We start from the raw sequence: 16694 nt of genomic DNA on the forward strand, positions 1-16694 counted from the left end.
CAGTTGGATGATCCTTAGTCAAAACTGAAGAGCATTATGTTGGATAATAAAATCTTTCTCCCTCCAGACACAAGATAACTTTTATGTGGTTTCATTTGCGTTGAAAAGTATCTGCTTTAACTGAAACTGAGGCATGCTTTGATCCCAAGTACTTGAAATTATCCCTGTAGGTTTTAACATAGCTAAAAATAAAAGCATACTTAATGTTTATTATGTCAGAACAAACATGCAAGCTCTCATTTCTTTAGTGGAGATGGTATGTGCTCATTTGTCCTCGCACACATGTGCACTCACCCACACAGAAACCTGGAAGCCTTTCTCTGTGTTCAGGAACATTTACCAAGAAAAATTTGAAGCTGACTGAACTGAATAAATGATTCATTTGACATGTCTTCAGTCCATAGCCCTTACAGTGGTATCATTGGCTCAGGAGAGTGCTTTCACACCTCCAGGCCATCAGGTCACAGGTTCAGGTCCTGGCTGGGGAACCTGGAATTTCTCCATTTTTAAGTACTTAGGTATTGTGTTGGCTGGGTCTAGTACTGAAGGTGTTTGCTTCTTTCCCCAGTTAGGGGCATTCTGAAGATTTTTAACACATGTTTAAAAAGACCCACCAATGTGAAAAGCATTATCACCACAAGACTTCACCATGAAAGGAGTTGGATCATAGTACAGATCTGTGGTTTCCTTTCACCTTGTTTATAGTCCCATTGTATTTGAAGATCTAGTCACCCCCCGTAGAAAGAAGGAAATACAGGCCTACCACCATAAGTGATACTTTTGCAAGTCCCTTCTAAAGATACTAATGCTTTATTTGAAAAAACCTCTAGCTTTTTTAACCCAACATGTCTTTAAAGTGCTTCCATTTTTCATGACAAGATTTAAATATGCTGTTTGAGTAGGATCCAGCATAAAACCAGTGAGAAGATAGAGCACTTTCTTAAGAATTTATCCATATTAAGCAAAAAGAAATACAATCTTATATCAGCCTGAAAACAGAACTTTACATGATTGCTACTGTTTCTAAAAACTAATAATCAGTGCTTAATTAAAGAAATTCCACTGAAATTATTCCAAACATTTGGAGACTGAAACAAAAATAAGTAGCATTTTTTGATATTGCAACAAATATCAACAGCAACATCTTAACAACAGTAAGACTAATAAGTATTTCTGTGACAACATTGAGAACAAGCTCAAAATATTGGTTCAAAGTCCTGATCAAAATACTGCAAACGTGAGCTGTAGTGCTGTGGTTGAGTATATCTGACTTGTGCAAATGAGATGTAAAGACATTGTTTTCAATTACATTTAATCATCTTATTATTAATTATTATTATTTATCTTACTATATCATCATTGCGGATAAAGACTTTCACAGATTTCATCAATACCAATATGATGACTACTGAAATGTATTCTCTCTGAGCTCACAGTGTCATGAGTCTGTATTTGCCCAAAGAACAGTAATAACAGTTTAGTAGTTATTCTTAAAAAACTTCTGTGTTATTTGATGTATGCTTTTGGCAATCTGTAGAAATTGACCAGCTGAGGAAAATTAGAAAACTGGATACTTTTTGGTTTAGAAAACAACACCAAAACATCCTTTCTTCATTGCACCCATCCAAAAAAATACATATTGGATGCCTGGCCTTGGTCAATTTACTGTTAGTGCCTACCAACCCAACTCTCTCCATCCAGAGTCCATGGTCTGGTAGCAGGGCAGGTACCAACAGGTTTAGCAGCTGCGTCAAAGCCTCCATGCCAGAAAACAGAGCAACTGGCTCAGACTGAAAAAATCTGAAATCTAAAATAAAACCATACACACCTCAAGTTGACTTGAACTTGTAGGACCTGAACTATAAATGTTCTGAGACTCCAGAAACTCCTGTGAAACCCTTAGGGGGCTGGGATGGATTTTAGACAGGTGTATGGTTACAGAAAATTTGAAGAGAGGAGATGGAACTAACAACTAGAAAATGTTGAGTGATGTGGTGTGCTGGGGTCAGCATTTAATTTAGAGAGACAGCCTGTTTTTGTATTTGCAAAATGATAGTTCTGAGCCTATTGCAGTGCAGTACCACCTTTGCTTTAATAGGGCCCTAAAGTTGCTGTAAGGTGGTATTAGGAGCCCCTGAACCAAAGAGATGTCAGTCAGTTAAGGAGGGTACTTACTTTTCTGTAGCTGGCTGCCTGGAGAAGCTTTCATACAGAAAACCAGGGTGAGGTAGGTCTGGGACTCAGCAGCTTTAGCAGATGTTTTAATGACTATTCAGAATGGGGGTACATTAATACATCTGTAACTTAGACATTTTTGTCGGTGTGAGTACTAAGATAATGTCATTAACACATTCTAAAGCCTCTGGAAGAGGCACCAGCATTCAGTTTATCAGCCTGCTTATTTGTGTATCCTTAGAAATAATTTTTCTGCTCTTAAGTTTTGAATTCTATTACTTTGTGGGGTTTTATGGAACCACTTTATGTTTAGAAGATCTGCAGAAAAGACAATGGTAGATCTCCAGTCAGCAGATGTTTTGGAGGTTCTATGGGATTCAAAGTCACATAAAGGACTGCAGTTCATATTGTATTTGAAGTTTCTCTTTATCTCCACCTTACCATTTTCAAAGCCCACGCTGAGAGAACACTGAGAGTAGTGGGTAATGTGGATCACCTGGGCTGTTGTATAATGTAGGATTTCTCTTGGACAATTTCCTATTGTGGTTTTTATACAGAAACCGACATCAGTGCTGCCAGTTTTTCCTTCTATCAGGAAAGAGAAATCAGCACCCTGAGCAATACATTCCCCTGACCTGCTCTAGACACCTGCTTTACAATGAGATTCTGTCCTAGAAGTGTTTCTCTCTTTCCATGGATTAAAATGGACAATGAACAACTAATTCAGATGCAGACCCTCAGAGATGCCTACATGGAGTTGAATTCTGCCAGTTTCTGGCAGAACAGATTGTTTGGATTGCATTTTTGTTGCAAAGGAACTCTGTGTATCCTTTGTAAACATTGAGTAAGTTCTGGGCTGAGCTTCCATATTATGAGAACACAGTGTTCCCTTTAAGTTCTGGCTAAAGTCACTCATGAAGATCTGGAAGTACAGGGAAAGCTAATGTGTGTAAAGGATGAGTTTTCATCTCTCCTCTTTTGGGATGGTAAAGATCAGGAGGGAGGCACTGGATTCATTTCTGTAGATCATTGCTCATCTTTCCATTTAGGATGGCATTGTGGCTCCTTCCTTTGTGGTCAGGACTCTGGTCAAATGGATTCTGTCCTCTGGGCTTAAAATATTGCAGTCATTGGGCCTTGAATGTTCAAATTCTTGTATTTGGTTGTGCAGATTTTTGGCTGATTTAATTTCTGTTGATGAAGAGTTTCAGTGCTTTTTCTCAAGGTTAGGAGAGACATGCAGACTAGCTTTGGCTAAAGGTTCTTTCCCATGGAACCTCACATTCCAAGTGTTCATGGAAATCAGCAAGAAGTCAGAAAGCCATGTGCAAAGTTGTGTCAGAAACAACCTGACTTTTACTACAACTTATAACTATCTACTTGGAGCAAAAGGAATGGCAAGATCATTTTAGGAAACTTGAGCAGCATTAGTAGTGGAACAAAAGGTCACTACCAAGAGGTTTTGAGACAATCAATTTGGTAATTATTTCAGCTTAGCAAGAGCTTTACATCCACTGTGAATCTTTTTCAGGGATTTCATTTAGAGTGTGTTCATGAGAGGATATAAACATTCTTCTTAACTAATAAAAAATAACCTTTAAGACTGACACCCTTACCTTTTTCTTGTGCTGTAGAATAGATATCAATGCTGGTCACTGCAAACCTTAGCATCTATCCATGGGCAGCATCAATGAAGTTTTCAAAATTGTCAAATAGCACATCTAAATATAGAGCAGAAATACCTTTAGCTTTAATTCTCGTATGATGCAGTGTCCTGAGACAACATAAACTTAACCAGTTTAGATTGATGTCCAGAACCTTTGCTGAAACTGTTGCATTCTTAAATAATTTGAAGGATCTAGTTTGGTTTCTTAGTCTTGGCTTCTTTTGTGTGTGTGATGGTGATAATTCTGAGGAGCTGGAACAGACATAAAGCTTTCTTTATAGGCAGGAGCTGGACTGGCTGTGGTGTAGTTGTTTCATGGTTGTGTCAGGAAAAGCTTTTTATATAATATTTTTCTCTAAATACATGAAATATGGAATAATGTTTCTGACATTAGGAATTTTAGGCCTCTGGGTACAAGTAAGACTCACAAGAGCTTGCTCAGTTACAACTGTATATGCAAATTAGATGCACATTTGCACACCTGCATTTTGGCTAACAAGCGCCTAAAAGCCAGTCGGTCCATACAATTTATATTGTTTCATCTCTGTCAGCCAAGCTTTCATCACCAATTACTGCTGACATCTGTGCCAGTACACATGTGTGTCTAGATGTAATCCCCTAACACTTGTTTAATAGGCAATACTTCTGACTTTAAAAATGTCCTTTACATTTTTGGAAGCCTACATCAGCTTCCTTTGATAATAGCCACCCTAAGTTATACAACAAGCTGTCTCTATGCTTCATTTGCAAGTTATGAGAAAAACTTAGAAACACACGGACCAATGTAGACTAAGCTATATTAAAAACAAAGGGTTTTTTTTTCTCTTGAACTGTAGTTATATTGTCCCTGATCACAGCCAAGAGATGAGTGAACAGAAAAAATAAACCCCTATATAAAAAGATTTTTTATTCATTGTGAATTATAGAGTATTTTCTTTCAACTTTACTTGAAAGATTCATTTCAAAGTGAGCATTAATTTCTGTGATAACTAAAATGCTTCTGTCATTCAGGGATAGTTACATGTTCTGTCTTGGTCTCTGGCCCCTTACCACCTTCTTGATCTCAGTCTTCTGTTGTCATTTCCCTAGGGCAATGTCATGCTGTTCTCCCATTTAAATACTTGTCTGCAAGCTTCTGTACACCAGTCATGCTTTCACCCACAAATCTTACAGCACTCTGTTCATGTAGTTCCCTCCCTGGAAAACTGTGACCAACACACATCACAGTGACCCAAAATACATTATTTTTTTATTTGAACTGTAGAAACATGGCATAACAAGGGGAAAAGTGTAAAACAACTCAAAGTGTCAATTGCTATAACTTGTTCTATCCTCCACAGGGGCACTCTGATGGGTCCATTTCTGTCAGGGGTCCAAGTCTCAAGTCTACCTTAGTTCAAAACACCAGTTCTCATGACCTTTCCAGAATGTGGCCCCCTGTATACCTTTCAGTCTTTGTACTGTCCTCTCTGCACACCCTTTTTTTCCCTGGGGGAAAAAAAGGGAAAAAAAAAAAAAAAAAAAGAAAAAAAAAAAAAAAAAAAGACAAGCTGAGAAAGGTGGAATAGACAACTTAACATTGTTATTGGTCCTGAATTTCTACTGCTGGTTTCTTGGGTGAGCTGCTATTGCTCCCTTTGGTTTTATTGCCTGAGCACCTAGTGACTGAATCAACACATTATAAAAGACAAGGGATTTTGTCTATACTACTTGGACAGCTAAACAGAACATATAGTATGAAGAGAGTATTACAGGTATAAGACGTAAAAATGCACACATTCAGAACTTGATTTTTGAGGGACCAATGGGACAGTAAACGTTTCTGTTGTCAACATTTCTTAATTCTTCCTTACATGTTGAACAACTTTGCATTGGCAGACATGCAATATGAAATAGTCTTGCACAATTATCAGACTACACAACTCTCATGTACATGAGAGCTCCAGCTCTATGGATTTTCAAAAGTCCCAACTGCTTTCTTCAGAACTAAAACATTGTTTATACTACCAGTATCACTAATGGCAAAATTAGCCCTGAGTAATCTGGGAAGCCAGTATACAGGTTCTGCTCAGCCCTTCCCATCAGATCGCATTCATCTGGAAGAGGCAATGATCCCTAAGAGCTGCTTGTCTTGTCCCTTTGCCTTTCACTGACTGTTTTTATGTGGTAGTTTCTTCCACACAAGCCAGATGAATTAGTATTTTGTGGTAGAACACAGATTTCCTTTGCCAAGAACATTTGTGGGCATCTGTGAGAAAGTGCTTTCACTATTCTGCATAGCTTTCCTATGTGTCCATTCCGTATGAATGAAGGGATCATTCTGAGATGATAACCTGTCCCCGTGCATGAAGGTTAATCTGAGATTAGATGTGGTGAAGAATGGGGTGTTTCTGATCTGAGACAACTCTTAAAACTGTGCTCATTATCACAGTATCTCAGTGGGAAGCTGTGCAGTCAGCGATGTAAGTAACCTTTGCTATATGTTGTTTATTTTGCCATGCTGGCTTTTTTTCCTGTGCCCTGGGATGTTGCTCTTGGGCAGTGTACTTTGTTCTCTGGGAGAGGAAAGTGGTGTTTGGATATTATTACTATATATAAATATATTCTGGAGGACATACCTTGAAGGAAATCACTTTGCTCTTGCAGCAGAATGTGGTGGGATTTACAATGATTTTTCAGTTCTCTGGGGAGTTCATGCTGCAGACTTGGACTGCCCGCCATGGCAGCTCTGGGTGTGCACAGACAAGCTTTGCCTGTACTGCTCTGTCTTGTGCTCTCAAAGGGCCAAGTTGTTGACCACAGAATTCAAACAGACTATTTGAACACTTTGGTGTTTTCAGTACAAAATAAAATCGTTCCAGGTGCAGGAGATACTACCTGTAAAAATAGAATTACAGTGCTGGACAGCAAGTAGGGCTGTGCTCTGTACTGTCTAGAGGCAGTCTGGACTTATCCAACTATTTGCTGTCTGGGACAGTTCTACACAGCATGAGGTTTCTGGCTCTGCAGCCATCTGCAATTCTTGGATTCTGTATCTGCTTAGGGCTTTTTTTCCTCCCTCTCTTTTGGTGGTTTTTCTTTCCCGTCCTTCCTCTGCCTGATTCTCAGAACACCAGGCAATCTTCAGAGAACCAGAAGCTAAATAGACTGTAGCAACAGTAAGGGAGCACCTGGGTTGCTGTATTATAACAGTATTTCTGTTTTCAAATAAGTTGTACTGTATGTCTTTTAGTAAAGGGTAGTAGAAACAGAGTTGACACAATTTTTATTTGATTTATAAAAGAGTCAAACTCTGCATAAGCATTTCAAACATGGACTCTGAGACCTAAAATGAAGAGTTGCTTTTGTCTCAACTTGTGTTGTTGAGCTTTCAGAGAGAGGCACAAAATCAGATTTGACTCTTTCTCCTGTGTGTTTCCCCATGCTCTGAGCTTCACAGCCAAAGAGACATTGAACAGCACTCACACTTTTAAGCCTGTGGGTTTAAGATACAGTTTGTAGATAAGTGTGAGCTATTCTAGAAATATTTTTCACTCTGATTTCTGCAGCTTGGCTAGTAGTGCCAGAAATATTGGCTGTACCTGCCCCAATTTACTTCCCTTGGGGAGGCTTCTGCTAGCAGCCATGATGGTCTGGGATAGCCTTTGTTCCACAGAATGAGGAGTATAAACAGAGATAGCCCTGGAGAGAAGTGCATCAGCAGTGGGATACGCAGCATCCCTCGGCTCTTGCTTCCCATGCAGAGCAGAAGAACCTGACCTATAACTTTTTGTACAGTTATTGACTCAAATCTATCCCTGGTGTTATCCCTATTATGACTTAATAGTATATATTTGGCTCATTAACATTTTAATGACATCCTTCTTGAAGAGAGAATGCTTTCTGGAAATTTTCTTTTCTGCAGATTTATGGTGTTTCTAGGAAGAAAAGTTTATTTCCAGCAAACATGAACCACAGCTCACTGGGACTAATGTAATGCAGCCTGTGTTACAAGTGTGTTTACTTTTGTATCTTATTTTCTTTCCCCCCTCAGAGGATTACGCCCAGCTGTGCAACATTCCCGTTCCAGGATCTCGCCGGCCATATGGACAGGATGCTTTGGTTGACTTTGAGGAGCACTACACTCCAGAAACCAATCCATACTTCGTTGAAGACCGTAAGCAAGAGTCTCTGTTATGTAAAACACTTGAAATGAGGTTTTTACTTCAGTTTTTTTTTTTTCCCCTGTAGCCAGTTTCATTCTTCTCTTTGCTTCTGGGTAGTGTGGCCTATTTATGCTTTAGTAATTCCTACGACACTAGCTTTCAGTCAGGTGTTCCAGTTAGAGAGCCAGGTTTGTATGAGAGTCCAGTTGGGCTCAGGGTACAATTCATTTTTAATCTAGTGAAGCAGTTTGCACCAAGTGTACTAAATTTGTGTTTACCAACATTTTACAGCTCAGGGTCAAAAGGCTTGCCAATTTTCCTTCTCACAAATTGATTTTCCTTTGGAGCATGGGACGGATTTCTCCAGAGTGCGTTAAATTTAGAAGGAAAAAAAATTCTTCATCTTTCCATGATTTCCCAACAGAACTTGTATGGGTGAAATGAGAGCATGCAAGTCATTCTTGCTCAACAGAGATCATGTACAGCACAGTGTGATCAGAGAATACACACATGTATGGACTTCAGGCTGGATGCTCTGGCCTGCCAAGCAGGGTGTGAGGGATTGCACACAGCATCTCGCTTATACTTGAGGAGTATCAGCACTCTTTATGTTGGGTCAGGCCCAGCTCACTTTTAACATTTGTATGAGATAAGTGCTTACAGATTTCAGCATCTTCCTCAAAATCAGGCACCCTGTACAGGTCCAGAGTATTTCAAGACAGTTTTAGAGAAGAAAAGTGGAAGTATCAGAAGGAGCTGGTAATTTATCATGCTTTACATACATATGGCCTGCAAGTTGCCACTCTGCTCTTCCCCAGTCAGTGATACTGAGTGTTGATGTGTAACTGTCTCACAGCTGAGAACTACTGATTACACCATGAAAAACCCAGAACAATGACCAGGAAAGCAATGTTAATGTACTGTTAATCTAGAAAGAAGCATTTCACAAGGTATAAACAAGGTATATAATTTAGTGGTAAATAAATACAATAAATTGTGGAAAGTTTTGAATCCACAGCTGAGACCAGAGAATGGCTACAGTGGGAAGAGACCTTAAAGATCATCTAGTTCCAGACTCTTAGGGACAGAGGCTTAAGAGCTCATGGCTCTTGCTCCCATCCAATCACTGAATCAGATGGGGCATCCTGTTTAGGGCATCAGAGACTTCAGGATCACAGTCCTGCTGCAGGCTGTGTGAGGAGTACAACAATACATCCCATCCCATGGCAGGGCCATGTACTTCAGTGCAATATTTGTCATTGTGCTATCAGTTTCTACAGAAGCAAATACATATCTCAGAATTACAATATAGGTCCCATCAAGCTGTTTTGCACTAGAGTATATTTTGTGAAGTAGAACTTGCTGTGAGTGATACCTATTTTAGTTTTAGCTAGTTAAAATTACAACATACTGTATCTATGACAGAGAGAGAGGGAGAGAAAAATATGTATATATGTGTGTACATAAGTTTATGCACATGCCTATATGCCTACATATAAGCTATATTTCTAATAAATTATAAGGGGCTTTTTAATTTAAAAAATACCTGTGTATTTGGAGGACACCTTTGCCTTTCTTGGCACTGTTTTCTAAATTAGAAAAGGTCTTTACTTTAAAGATCTCACCTGATCTCTCTACAAGCTCTTCCAGAGGACTCCAGCAAGTAATGAAAGTTGGTTACCTACATCATGACAGTGCTCAATATCCTCAATACTATTGCACTGAGAAGGGATTTACAAGGCTCATGAAAAAGACTGCAATGTTTCCCATGTAATATGCACTTGTATACATCCTGTGTATTATATGTTCTTGAGATGTGACATCTGTCAGCAAGTACTTACTTCACATTATGTGTTCAGTGTGTTCAGAATCCACTCAGCATATTACTGACCAGCTTGTTCCTCACTCAGAAGCCCACCATGCTGGAAAATCCAGGATAGGAACAGTATTTGTAGTCAAAGAGAGGGGGAGTGGAAATGGCAGGATGGAAGTTAAATGGAAGAAGATATGGAAAGGTCAGAGTAGGAAAGGAAAAAGCAGGTCAGTAGAAAAGAGAGCCTCAAGGACCAAGACAGGATGGAGTAAAGAAGAAAAAACAAGAGAAAAAAACACAAAGAAGGGAGAAATTCATATTCCAAGGTAGCTTAGCAAATATGTGTATCATAGCTGTTGCAATATGAATCAGTAAACAGTTTTTCAATAAGTTGCGGGCTTGTTGGAGGAGCCACTACCTGTTACAGGACAGATGGGGAGATATAGCCTACTCTATTCCACTCCAGCTCCAATTTCCCCTCTCTATTCATTGTGCTGTTAAACTTATGACTCAAACATTCCCAGCTTTTTCCGCAGAAGTCTGTTTGATGTGATGGGCTGCCCTCTGCAGTCCTGTTACATCACTGCTCCATGAGCAGAAAGCTAGTGAAAAAATCTTAGAGGAACACTTCAGTCCTAGAGACAATCTCTGAACACTTAAAAATGTAAAATAATTTTCTAAGTATAAATTCTTCCTTATATATAAAAGCATAACTGTCACAAAAGCCCTAAGGCAGGGAGCACAAAAAGCATTATACAAGCCACTGAATACAAAGACAACTCTTTGTATAAGAGGTGGAAAAAAAAAAGCTCAACTCTTTGAGCTTTGACTGCTCACCATCTAGAATTATGACAAGGAGGAATTGGTAGATTATAGGTATTTGTACTGGCACCAGGCACTGAAGCACAAGCCAAAGGGCTGTTAACAAAAAACCACAACAGGAAAGCAGTCTCTGATTTCTTCTTATTTTCCTTATGGCAGCTGGGATTGATTTTTTTTTAATATGTTTTCTTCTGGATAAATTATAATGCATCTCATACCCCTCTACACACACACCTTATTTTTCTACAATCCTGTTTTAAGACACTTTCCCAAATTGTTTGACCACTTGTTTCCTTAAAGGCTGATAAACATAACAATTGAAATAAAAAGTGCTATTTAGAAAACACTGACTTACCCTTTAAAAAAAATAAACAATGAAATTATGGAGTTTCCGTTCTACCAAAAAAAATCCACAGATTTTTAACACAAAACTTAAGAGTTAACCAAGTTATTCAGTTTCCATCTTGAAACATATCACAGCACTTTTCTGGTACATTTAAAACTCCAGATGGTGCAGCTCTGCTAAAGCTGACCTATTTTCTGCAAAGTCAAGTCACATTCCAATAAACTTCTGAGAGAATTTCAGTCTCCCACTATATATTTGAGTATACTGATTCAATATCTTTGTAACCTACTTGTTTGCAATTCTTTCTCCTCCCAGGTTTCCTGAACAGCTTTGAGGAGCTACAAGCAGAGGAATGTGGCATTCTGAATGGATGTGAAAATGGCCGATGTGTGAGAGTCCAGGAGGGCTACACCTGTGACTGCTTTGATGGTTACCACCTGGACATGGCCAAAATGACCTGTGTTGGTGAGGATAGCATACCCCCTGTAATATCCCCTGTTATCTCCTGGTAGTCTGTCCGTTTACTCAGTCACTTGACCTTAGGAGGCCTTGAACAAAGGATTTAAGGATGATCACCTGAATGGTATTAAAGATCCAAGCTTTGTTTTATTTACTGCGAAGGCTAGTAATTATTGTTACAAAAATGTCTTGGTGTTTCCCAGTGCATCTTGATCATTACAGCTGTCTTCAGTCAAGGGAGTAGAAGTGAACAGATACACATTTGTGGAATGAAGCTTAAACTTATATCAAGACTTTAATGTACAGACCAAATGTTTTTCAAAGGCTTTAGTAAGCTAGGAGGATGGAGCTGGATCCAGAGCAGAAGAGTGATTTTAAGAGTGGATTTTTAGAGTGGATTCAGAGTGATTGCCTAAATATGCATATAACCAGCTGGTGAAGTTTGGCCCCTGATTTTCACAGACTTCAACAGTCAACATACTCAACTATTTCTCTCACTCTCAAACTAGTAAGTCTGCACATTTACTAACCAAGACATCTATATCTTCAATTAAAACAACTAAACATGGGAACACCAAATGTCAGTGAGGAGATGAAGCAAAACCACCCCTCAATGTAGAAGCCTAGTACAGTGTGATTATTTCAGTCTAAGGTCTGCACTAACCTTGTTTAGCATTTTGCTTTGTGACACACAGCTGAAATCTCCCAGCTCTATGAGGAGGGGCTGCCCATGTGCCTTGTAATCTTCAGGGCTTTATGGCAAGCTGGCCTCCTTAGCAAGAAAAGATGTAGCTGCTGTGTATGTCAGGCCAAAGCTGTGTGATGTTGAGTGCAGGTAGTTTGTCCTCACAACTATTCAGTTGACAGCACCACCAGTTCCTAAAGTATTCAGTTGGAAAAGTACAGATGTTATGCTAAGAACTTTGAGATTCTTTCTTAAAAGTCACTTTTCAGTTACCAGATAAACACATGTAAGTGGTTACTTAATTTTGTTGTGCAACTGGGCTGAATTTGGACTTGGTAATCTAACAGTTTAAGGCCCTTTAATACCCTGTTGATTTCCTATGATAACTTCCACCTCTTCCCAATTCATCTTTTAGGGCTTTTGGCCCAGCCTAATTCCACCCAATCGGAACTGAAAATAAAGCTCCCAGGGCATTTGTGCAGATTGTTCTGGTCCTGACAATGCTGGAACTAAGTGAGTATTAGCTACACACCAGACTCAAGCACATGTGTCTTTTGATGTCTCCTTTTTGCAGATGTGAATGAGTGCAACGAGCTGAACAACAGGATGTCCCTCTGCAAGAATGCCAAGTGCATCAACACGGAGGGCTCCTACAAGTGCTTGTGTCTCCCTGGGTACGTGCCTTCAGACAAGCCAAACTACTGCACACCACTGAACTCAGAACCAGACAGTGAACTGGAGTAGAGGAAAATCTCCACATCCTAAGCCCATATACTCTGCACTGTATAAAGAAAAGGAAGAAAAGTATTTAACTTGAGGAGAGAAGGCACCAGAGTAGCAAACAGAAGGGGAGAAAAGGGTTAAAATGTATCAAAGGTGAGACGTGATGGGTTGGTTGTTTATCAGCTTCACTGAAGTGACAGACCAAATGGACACATTGCTCTGAATGAAAGAAACAAGTATATAGTGTGTTCATAAAAAAAAATCTTTGAAAATAATCAAAACCAGTGCTGTTATTTGAAACAGAAGAGCTTTGGGTTTTTTTGGTTTTTGTTTTGTTTTGGATTTTTTTTTTACTATTGCTTGATTAATTTGGCATTTAAATAGTGATGGAAATATTTTATATTACTATGTCATTTTTTTTGATTGTTCATTTCCTTGCCTACTGTTTCTTTTCAGACCTTTTTTCTGATCAGTACAAATTCTATGATACAGATATTCTTAGTCCATTTTATAAGAACTGTTGCACAGGGTGATGCTCCTCCTTCCCTGGAACATTGGTCAGTGACTTTTTTTTAAGTTTGCTAGTTGTCTGCCCTGTGGAGCAGGCACCATTTGTTTTCAAATGTTTATATACCTTGGCGAAAAGTCCTTATATTCATTTTGTATCCTCTGTGGTTGTTACTGCACTTAAAGTCTTTAGAACCTTTCTTGCCAAGTTCAAAGCTGCTAGTGGACAACATTGGACTCCTTTTGTACATTAAACCAAAAGATTTTAGCTCACATCTCTATTGTAATGTGTAAATTGAACACAAGAGAGATCTTGTATGATTACCCTAACATATTAAAGCTGTATATTAAAACTCAATAAAATCACCTTTTTTTAGAAAAAAAAGTACTATTTACTAATTTTGGCTCCTTTCCTCCCCCCCCCTGCTTTTTTTTTTTGGTGTGTATTTGTTTTACAAAAATCAGCCCTCAGGTGTTTACAAGAATCAGCCTCTCAGTACTAGATTTAATTTACATTAGAATAGTTTTAGGGAGTTATCTGTCTGGTTTTTCCTTCTTATTCTGTTTTAATAAGACCAGAACCTGAATAAGTTAATGCCTGAAGTTAGGCTTCCAGGGGGAAGATTTCAAACACAGACCTACAGAAACTGTTTGACTTGGAAGCTGATTCACATGGAATTTTTTTTTTCTTTCCTGGTTTAGGCATGTTTCCCACTAAATCTGCAAATAACACTCTACAGTATGATGGCCTGGTTTTCAGAAATACTGAGGAGAAGGGGGAGAATTTCCTTTTCTTGATGAACTGTACCTTCCCATCAGCTCTTATTTTTCAGTGGAGGGAGAGAGAGATTAGGAGACTGACAGATGTTTCACTTTGACCTTCTCCAGAGTGAAAGAGTTTCTTTCAGAAATCCTGAAACAGGTCCTTTTCATATTTTTCAAATGAAATGTTTTGCTGTGTCTTCTAGACATGCCCTGCATGAAAAGGAGAAGGATAACTTGAGATTTTTAAAAGTGAGTCAATATTCAGGTCAGCCACTGAACCAAAAATATCATAAACTCCATCCTTTTCAGTTCTGCACACTACAGTAGATCTTAGTAAAGTCCATGTGACTGTCAATGTGCAGTAGCATCTGTCCTTCCCAGGACGCTTCTCTCTGTCTGCTGGAACCTGACACTAGGACTAGTGGAGATACTGTCAAAATGCAGTAAAACATTCTCAATAAACTCTGGAAAGAGGGATCTTTAGGGAAGAGATTCTTTGTGAAGTGCTGAGCGCTCTTTACTTTTCTAGAATTAGGCAGGGGAGGCTGGAGGACCAGTTACTCTTCTAGTCAAAGAGGTGGATCACAAACACTAGAGCTGGTCTATAATTACGCTCACAAAAATAATTCTTGCTTACCTGCTGTGGTTAAGGAAGAAGGAAGGAAGGTCTAATCTTACTAGTGAATGCTGTAACTAACGAGCTCTTAGTTGTCCTGCTTGAGGTTAATCCTACAACTTTACTAAAGAGCAAGGTCACAGTTACAGCCTTCCACTGAGATGAGCCCTGGGCTGCTTTCAGCCACCATGAAAACTCATAGACAAGACAGTGCTCTCCTGACTCCCACCTCCTCCTGCTTCAGTAGCCAGCTGTGTTCATCTCTGTAGGACAGCCTAGGGCCCCAAGACACCACTGCAGCTCTCACCCCAGCCTCAGACTTTCAGCATCCCAGTACTCCCATCAATCCATACACAGGTAGCACCCATTTGCAGGTGTGAGTGCCAGGACAGGCTGACAGATGCAGATGCATTGGCACAACTGCTGCCAAACTAAATGTTGTCCATGCTCTCAGCAGGGAGGATTAGTTGGCTCATTTGTCTCTAGCTGTTCATCAAAGTTCACAGACCTCAGGTTGTGCTGGCCTTTTGCTCTAGTTTGCCTTATAGACATGGTGGAAATTGGTCACAGCATTGAAAGCTACCAGTAGGTTCAGAGTGATGGCTTGTGCTGGCTCTGGTTCCATGGAAAACAAATCCCCCAGCAAACCTAAACCATCTCTTTGCCTATCAGTTTCTGTTGGCAGCAATTCTCAAAATACATTTTGGTATGTCCAGCCATCTTCCCTCTCTCCTACCTAATTCAAGAGGGCAGCAGTTGACCCAAGCCCTGAATGAAGCTTGAAACATTCTGCTGGTTCAATAGCCATGTGCTCATTACAGCCACACCCTTCTATCAATCACAGACACTGTGGAAGCAGGCAGCAGACTTTGTGCGTGCTTGTGCCTTTCCCTTCCACCTCTTTGTGCCTCTAATATGCCTTAAAACACACAGGGAGCCAAAGGCAGACCAAGCAGCCTAAATCCCACTTACATCCCAGTGCTTAGCATTCCATGTTGCCTGGCTCCAGGCCTTCAGAAATGCTTTGACAAAGGAACCACAATTGGAGGAATTAAGTGAAATTCAGCCTCTGGAGCCCACCTACTTTGCCCCAGTATAGCAGGGCTGGTTCTGTCATTTCACCTGAAAAGCTGCAGGGCTTAGGAATACAATTTTGATTCATAGTTAAACAAACATTTTCTTAACATGATTAAGACAAGGGATTGGACACCACGGGTGCAGCCATTTTAGTTGTTACAAGAGCTGCGGTCTAGGTGAGAGCCTTCAAAATACAGAAACCACCACGTACAGTTCCGTGATTCAAGTTTCTGAGTGCAGCAGAATCTGGAACTGATTACAATTTATACCAAATGGCACCAATACTTTATATATCCATATGGATCCTCTAAAAAAATCAGTCCTTTTTCAGGCAGACATTTCCTTGCTACAAAAAATGAAATTGCTGACATGGTAGAACTGAATTCTGCTAGTTCCCTTTTAATGCTGCTGTGCTAATGAGAATGAAGTTACTATGGATCTGGAGTTATGTGTATTTCAGCTAGAAAGATATTTGATATGAACAGATACTTTCATGTTGGGATGCTATTCAGTGAAAAACTAGCCAGTGTTAAAACTATCAAAGTGAACACTAACATTCCTTGAGAAAAAAACTCTCACAGCTGAACAGATTGTTCAGATCCAAGAGACAGAGCTCACAGTGATGACAAATATTCAGCTAGTCAGTGGCAACTGACATAGTCAAGTAAATTCCTGACTAAGAGAAGTCCTGGAATGCTAAAGGCACCGAAGGAGTTGTCATGACCTATTAGCTGACATTGATCGTTACCCTCGTGTGGGCTGAATCTGAGTTTGGCAGCAGAGGGACTCCTGGTTTTGGCACTTTCCTAATTGCTCAAAAAGAAAGGTGACAGACCCAATTAGAGCATGTCACAGGCCTGATCTGGGCAGCAATTAAACCACAGTGCATTCCTTC

At 39.7% G+C, this 16694-nt stretch overlaps 1 protein-coding gene across 7 annotated transcripts in view; it reads left to right on the forward strand.

The window, feature by feature from the left end:
- Positions 1-13726, forward strand: part of LTBP1 (latent transforming growth factor beta binding protein 1) — a 188933-nt gene extending 175207 nt beyond the window's left edge. For all 7 annotated transcript variants that reach the window (XM_030944876.1, XM_030944878.1, XM_030944877.1 and 4 more), the window contains 3 exons: positions 7875-7997; positions 11283-11432; positions 12686-13726. In XM_030944876.1, the coding sequence (XP_030800736.1) occupies positions 7875-7997; positions 11283-11432; positions 12686-12855 (443 nt within the window). In that variant the 3' untranslated portion in view covers positions 12856-13726. The remainder of the gene's footprint in view (positions 1-7874; positions 7998-11282; positions 11433-12685) is intronic.
- Positions 13727-16694: the final 2968 nt, after the last annotated feature.

This window comes from Camarhynchus parvulus, chromosome 3 (genome assembly GCF_901933205.1).
Source record: "Camarhynchus parvulus chromosome 3, STF_HiC, whole genome shotgun sequence".
Lineage (NCBI taxonomy): Eukaryota > Metazoa > Chordata > Aves > Passeriformes > Thraupidae > Camarhynchus > Camarhynchus parvulus.